This window comes from Hyposmocoma kahamanoa, unplaced genomic scaffold (genome assembly GCF_003589595.1).
Source record: "Hyposmocoma kahamanoa isolate Upper Pololo Valley unplaced genomic scaffold, ASM358959v1 100021, whole genome shotgun sequence".
Taxonomy (NCBI): Eukaryota; Metazoa; Arthropoda; class Insecta; order Lepidoptera; family Cosmopterigidae; genus Hyposmocoma; species Hyposmocoma kahamanoa.
The window spans coordinates 11,470,276-11,478,006 of NW_020653200.1; the positions used below are offsets into that span (position 1 = coordinate 11,470,276).

Genomic DNA, 7,731 nt, shown 5'->3' on the forward strand with positions numbered 1-7,731 from the left:
GGTTCAGAGACTACCTTCGGCAGTCAATGGGTTCAATGCAATTGTGTATAACCATTGTTATTATGCACAATTATTACTGTTAAACACTTCAGCCCTTCCTGCATAACCAAGAAGTTGATAGGGAGGGTCACAGTAAGCAAAACTTATGTAGAAAGATGTGGGGCTGAGCATAACCATTAGCCAATTTCAGAGCATTTGCTTTGTTTCAGAGTAAATTGGTATTAATATAAAGTACAAATGTGTACAAACGGAAGATGTCATCAGTAGGACAACTCGTCCCGCAAGTGACGCGCAGCCCCCCCAACATGACAATCAAGTTTAACGGACCTCACATCGAGGGATCGTACTGCACGTCAATCGATCTTAATTACGATCCCATCATTGGCACAATCTGTGCTATGTATATTGTGTTTGGGATTGTTTATACACTGTTTGGTAAGTCAATATCAATACTAAGTTTGTTTGTTTGATATACCTAATATAAAAATCATTAACAATTTTTATATTTTGGTTAGGCAAACCTCAGTTTCTTTAAAGTATGGAAATATTATGAAAGTGACAATCGGAAATTAAACATATTATTTGATTTTTGGACTGTGTTAAAATAGGGTTGTTCAAATACTATTAATAATTTATGCATTGACCTGCCAATAAATGGACGTCGTGTTCGCGCTAAAAAGTGTCCGCACCTGTAGGGCGTTAAAATCGCGTACAGAGCGTCAATCGCGCAGTAGTCTTCGTTTGTTCAAATGACAGCGCGGTTGTCAATCATGCTGTACCAATAATAATAACTTGTAAAAATTACTGCAGTAAAGTGTGAAAACAGGATTTTGTATCATATTTTCACTAAACAAATGTATTGTGTTATCATAGTTGTAATTTAAAAGTGTTATTTTGTATAGTTTTATAGTATTTAATTTATATATAACTGAATCATAAATATAAATTACAAAAGCACACGAATAATGAAATAGCAAACTGCCCTTTTTCTACTCATTGCATGCGCAAAAGATGGAAAGAGACCCAATTATGGACCAGTTCCGAAATAAATGATTATTATTATTATTATTGCGTCAGTTTCAAGAAGCTTTAGAAGTTTATATAAACTTCTTGGTCATTTTCAATTGTTTGAACCACAAGCGATTGAAATATTGAGAACAAAGAAACTGTAGAGTTGCTTTGATTCTAATCCTATTTTTAAAATGATTTTTTTAAATTAAACTTTAGCAGTAACTAACAAAATATTATTGTACTCGTTTAGCGGCATGGGATTATCTATCAGAAGTCAAAAAAAACATTTGCCCGAAATAACATTAGCTCGAATTTTCATAATGTGTTTTTACGAAGATTACAAAACAAAAGCTAATTTTTAACCGACTTCAAAAAAGGAGGAGGTTCTCAATTCGACTGTATGTTCTCTTTTTTTGTATGTATGTTACGCGATAACTCCGGTATTTGTGAACCGATTTTCATGATTCTTTTTTGTTGGAAAGGGGGTACTTCCATAGTGGTCCCATTTCATATTGAAGAAAATCATCCACATCGAAAGGGTGGCTGTTCACGCATGAAGATTCAGTTTTATAAATAGCGCCTAACTTTAATTTAGGAGCAATTACTGTAATGGTTGATTTTGCTATTTCTCCAATTCAAGGCGTTTTTCTCCCGATATACTTTGAGTAGTGAGAACCGATTTTTATTATCTCCAGTGTCAAGTCCTGTATAGTGGCGAACTAGGGGATATTCTAATAAAACTTAGCAAATAGACGTAATTCCACGTACTTTTGAGGTCGGTTTTTTTAGTACTCTGTACCGAGATTATGTCTATGTAAAAAGCAAAATTACTCGAAAGCGTAACGGTTTTTATATAAATCGGAATTACAGATATTTGAATTTATGTTTAGTTAGAATATCGGTACATTTCTTATAGTACACGCTTATTTTCACATTCGTAGTAATATTTGTATTGTATGTATCTGCCTAACTCTTTATTGTACCTTTAAGTGAATTTGTACAAAATTCGACATAATAATATATGTATATATAAATTAACATTTACGGGAAAGGCTATTCCATTACTCTTGTGTTCAAGTAATTTTCAGTTGAAGCTAAATATGGTGCATTTTGTTAAGTTTCCAGTAGAAGCTGAATATGGTGTTTTTGGGCCCTAAAATTGTTGTAAGCAAATTTAGGCAGTACTGCAATGACGTTACAATTTAAATTAAATGTTTTAGTTTTTTATATTTCGTTACATGTCACTACGTTTGTATAGGTTAACCTCGGACATTTTTTTCGTGGTTATTGTATTAGACCCTATGTCCATTTGTTGGTAGGTTAATGAATTTATGTATACAAATTCTCTTTGTAATAATAAAGTAATATTCGTTTAGTTTGTTTTAAAATTGTTTTGACAGAAATGTAATCCCTGATATTGTATTTTATTTTAGGTTTTGGACTAATTTAAATCTTTTGTTGCAGGATATCGATGCTTCAAAGCTAGCATGTTCTTGACAGGTTTTACATTTGGCTCAGCTATTGTATATTTAATATGCCTGCAAGAATATCTGATGCCACCTTATGGCAACGTTGGTAAGTGTAGTTATCCTGTTATTCACCATTCGACGAAATAACACGTGGTCTCTATAAAAATTAATTTTAAATTATGTACAGTCAACGGTACATCAAGCTACACAGTGACGGAATAAGATCCGTCAATGTGTAGTTTGATGTGCTGTCGTCTGTACAAGTGTACACTTTTTAGGAAACCTTGTAATTTGTTCATGTCCATTGGTCTGTATGCCACGGCCACGTTATTCGAAAAGTATCGGGTTTATATGGCTCACATTATTCACGAATAAGTCATATGTCTCAAATTGCGTGACTATTCTGGGGACTAGATTATATTCGTAAGATTTCTTACAACTAGATACTAGTCCCCTAGTATCTAGTTTTAAGAAATGTGATAAAAATTGCGAGATTATGAAGTCTAGATTTTGTTCCATGCTAGCTGTCGCGTTGTGCGCGGGCCTTCTCTTCGGTCTAATAACTATGCTGATACAATACGTCGGTCTATTCATGACTGGTTTCCACACGGGACTCTTGCTCGCCATTGCCGGTTTGGCTATCTATGATCACTTCCTCGAGAGCCTACCAACTACTGTAAGTAATTTTAAGCTAATATAACGTTTTTTAGCTTTATTCATTAACAAACTTTTCTCTGCGAGGTTCGTCTTCAAGGGGCCTCTACTAAAACTACATCTCACTTCTACTGTTTTGAAACACATTCCTGCACACTTTAAAACATGAATCTAAAATTTGTTATTGGTCAGTTGTTTCTTAATTATTTAATTGTGCTATGTACAACATTTATATTTAATTTTTTAAATTAATTAACAACTGCCTCCGTGCCCAAACGGTTACCATGCTGGTCTGCCACGCAGACGTCCCGGGTTCGATTCCCAGGCCGAGAGACATATTTGTATGACCTACATTTATTTCTCTCGTGAATATTGTGTGCAATTGTCTTTGTGTGTCCAGGACACCCGCGAAACAGGGTTTACCTGGTGCGGGATTATGAGTGTGTGGGTTATATTATTATTAATGATGTAAATTAGGGTTTCTTCATCTTTTTCTAGTCAAGGACCCTTCTAAAAATATCAAAGAGCTCACGGATTTTTTTCAAAAAAATAAAGAAACGAGGTTTATGTTTTACCAGCTTTTATTGTTTGCGATCAAATTTTACATTTGAATAGGTTGCGTGGTGGTTGCTGTTGCATATGCCGAATTAAAACCATGATTAGATCGTCAAAGTCGTTGACGTTAAAATAATGGATGGCCGTCAAGTGGCGCGAAAATTCAAAACGACGTGACCGTTCCTATTTACAGTACCTATTTATTCACAACATACTATATACATACTGTATAACATATTATATACCAATTTTTATATTAATGCATTTTGTTAGGTAGGCACACCATGGACCCACGTTGTTCATTACACGGACCCCTTAGGGGTCCACGGACCACAGATTAAGAAACCCTGATGTAGATAATCGTAGTAACTTCAAGTTAATTACAATGAGTAAGCAGTACATATTTTTACAAGAATTACCGATGAGTTGTTTACACGGAAAATATGCATAATTAGTGAAGTCATAATTTGTTTTGTTTGATCTAATTATTTTTGAAACTACAACCATACATTTCCGTCACCATGCCACGTCTTTATTTTACATGAGCTGTGCGTTATTTATTATAATTATGATAATGGGTATTTTACATTGAGCAAATACTGCGCATCAAACTAATGCATGTGCATTAATAATGCAGCAATCCAGCATAGACGGCAGTCAAGATATGTGGGAGCGTTAACTACTTGATTGCCGGCCTCTACTCGTTGCGTTGTGTACTTTGTGGGCATAATTAATGTCATAACGACGGTAGAGACAGCTATATACAATGACTGTAGGAGTATCCGTGAAATTAAAATATTGATTATTGAAGCCTGTACTTTTGTTTAAATTGTTGCATACTAATACAGAGGTCTCTCTCTCTGGTCTCTCGTGAGCCTCTGTTTATCACACAACTCATGTCTGAGCCCCATTCAAAATGTCCACGATCATAATTAAGCGTTAATGTGTTATGTACCCCTCGTATTAATTCTATGCCTTAATAAGCGCGCTAAATGTTGATATTGCAGCCGTGATGACTTCAGTATACATTTGCGTGCAATATTGTTGCAACGGTCAACCAGTTTTTGGGGTCGCCAGCGTGCAACCCAGCAACGCGAATGTGTATCGGCTGACAACGCTTCGGTTATTTTGATTACTTACTTACAGTATATTTCGTCGTGGATTTCGGGCTTATTCCAATATGTATACATTCATGGATATTACATTTCGACGGACAATTTCACGAAATTGCTTTTGGAAATATTATAATATTTATATTTAATATATGTAAATCATTTGATATTCTTGTAGTTTTGGTTCTTGTGCGTTCAGAGAACTGGCGGGCGTTAACTGCTGTAATGATATTGAAAATAGGGAGTTTCGCCTTATTATTATTTTATGATGCCAAAAGACGGGACGAAAAAGTCACGCGGTTGATAATAAGCGACACGCCTATCCATAACAATTGCAGCCCCACTCATGCCTTTAACTAAGTTGACGAGTCCTATGTGCCTATAATTTCACCAGCACACAATACACCTTTACCCTTTAAACCACCAGAACACAACAATTCTCACATTACCACTTGGCGGTAGAAATGGGTAGCAGTACTTTCCTGGTCGAACTCTTTTACAAGGAGCTCTACTGCTACTAGTATACTATTATGTGCTTCTAATAGTGCTTCCCTTGGTTGTTATTGTACAATTTGTTTGCGCGAACGAAAATCGTTACCTGAGTGAGCGTCTTTGAATGTAAATTTAGACATGTTCAGTGGTCCAGCGTGGAAGATTGCTCTACAAAAGCTGCATTTAAACCTTATTACTATTGTTACAAGTTGTCGAAGTCTACTACCTACATCATTTTAAATATGGGCAAATTCAAGTTTCTCGGAATCTTCACTCAGTCCTTCGAAATTTTTTGTGATGATACTTTAAAATATATGTCCTCGTGCGATTTAATGGCATCTTTAATGCAAGTAGTTATGTTTCAACTCGTAACTACAAAATGACGAAAAAATATGGAATGAATTTAATAATTTATATAATGTGAATGAGGAAGAATTAAAAAACGATATTGTGCATTTTGAAAACATTACAATTTAAATTAATTAATTGCGTCATTAATACTATGATTTACAATATATTATTTTATTTTTTGCATTACCAGAAATCGAACTCGGGTCTCACATAAATAAATTCAATACGCGCTATCGGAAGCGTAGAGAAAGTATGAAAGATTTATTAGTGAAAGTGTAACGTAATGTGTATTCCCATCGGTTATTATTAGAGTTGCGATTCGTTTCTACTTATTTTGTTTATAAATTTATATAAGTTTAAGACGCAATCTGTTTAGGGAAAGTAAGTTGATATAAGTGTAACTTTAGGATTATTTGAAAGTTGAAGATCGAGTCAATGTGGAACTCATCTTGCGTTGCGAAGCAATTTTGCTGGCGTGCGATTTTTTTTTTTTTATCTGTGTACACTTTTGAGGTATCTTTATGCCCTTATCTGATTTTATAATTGTATAGTGAAAAGCAACAAAAAGCCGCCAGTAATATTAATTCTGTTCACGTGGCACACTTCTAATGAAAGCGTGCTTACAAAAGTTTTTTGTTATTGTTATTTGAAAATAAAAATTGTATTGAAAAGCGTATTTACGCGAGTTTCAAATATAAAAAAAATACATATTTAAAAAAAACTAATGTCACCAAATTGAGGCGATGGCGAGGCGGAAGCGATGCATTTTTTCAAATATGCATCGCCTCCTTGAAGGAACCGATAATCTTATAACTTATAAGAGAAACGCTTTGAGTATAAACGGCAAAATAAGTTATTATGTAATATTATACGATAACTGCCACTGTGGTCGAACGGTTACCATGTTGGTCTGTCACGCAGAGGTGGTCCCGGGTTCGATTCTCGGGCCGGGAGAAATATTGGTATGGCCTATTTTTTCTCTTCATTTGTTTCTCTCGTGAGTTTTTGGTGTAATTTGTGTGGTTGTCTATGTATGTGTTCATGGCACCCGCGATACAGGGTTTCCCTAGTGCGGCGATATGAGTGTTCGTTGCTATTATGTTGTTGTACAAAACATAATAAATTTATTAAAAATAATCTTTTAAGTTTTTCTGACATTTTTTAGATCTATACTTATACTACCAAATTTATTTTATTTCATAAAATAATTTTGGTAGTGGGCGTTTTCTTTTGCTACCGCACAGTTATCATCATTTAGAGCGATCTATTTAAATACTTTTATTTTTGTACGAAAGTAATATCTGATGAATTGTTAAAAGTCATGGAGCAAAAGTTGTTGTTTATGATGTTAGTAATAAAGTCTTACGACATTGTTTTTCTTTTACAAATAAGACTTTACATATTATAAACCTAATTTGATTAATGCCAAGAATCTTGTTGCAGTATTGGATGTGTGTAGTGGCTTTACTCTGTTCGGGCATCTTCTTCGCCGTGGTCAACTTGTATTGGAAAAAAGGTACGTTTTTTATTATTAACTCTCGGCGCTTATCAACTAGGGTAGCGTCGCATATAGTCTCTTCGTGTCGCAGCAGCTTTACCATCACACAAACCGTAACAGAACAAGATGTCAGCGTATTCTTCGTTCGTATACTCAGACGTTTTATCACAGTAGAATGCAACGATACGTCCGCACTCGCGAATAGTTGCAGCTAACTGAAGTAAACTAATTAATTGGAGTCAATGAGTTCTACAAAATAAATTTTTTAATGTTTCACAAAGGCCCATATTGAAGCTGAAGCTAAAAATAAAAATTTTGATATAATTTGGAGCCCGGTTAGCATGTACTCGTACTGCCAGGTAGGTTCGTATTTATATAAGAAACGCTCCCCCGACCCACAATTTTATTATTGCAAAAACTTGAAATTTATCTCTTATTTTTGTACAATATTTGACCTTTTTGAATGGGTAATAAGTACAAGTAATAATTTAAGCGGGTTGTACATATCGTTCCATAATTTTTTTTTTACAAGTCACGTCTTTTAGAGAGTAAAAAGTTTCTGTTTTAAGTATTTTTTTATAATTTTTGA

The 7,731-nt window shown here is 34.5% G+C and overlaps 1 protein-coding gene across 1 annotated transcript in view; it reads left to right on the plus strand.

Annotated features, from left to right (window-relative positions):
• The first annotated feature begins 239 nt into the window (after positions 1-239).
• The window catches only part of LOC113228063 (transmembrane protein 198), a 15,774-nt gene continuing 8,282 nt past the window's right edge, over positions 240-7,731 (plus strand). Inside the window, exons 1-4 of the mRNA XM_026461206.1 lie at positions 240-435; positions 2,476-2,586; positions 3,005-3,156; positions 7,088-7,160. Of these exons, the coding sequence (XP_026316991.1) occupies positions 255-435; positions 2,476-2,586; positions 3,005-3,156; positions 7,088-7,160 (517 nt within the window). The 5' untranslated portion in view covers positions 240-254. The remainder of the gene's footprint in view (positions 436-2,475; positions 2,587-3,004; positions 3,157-7,087; positions 7,161-7,731) is intronic.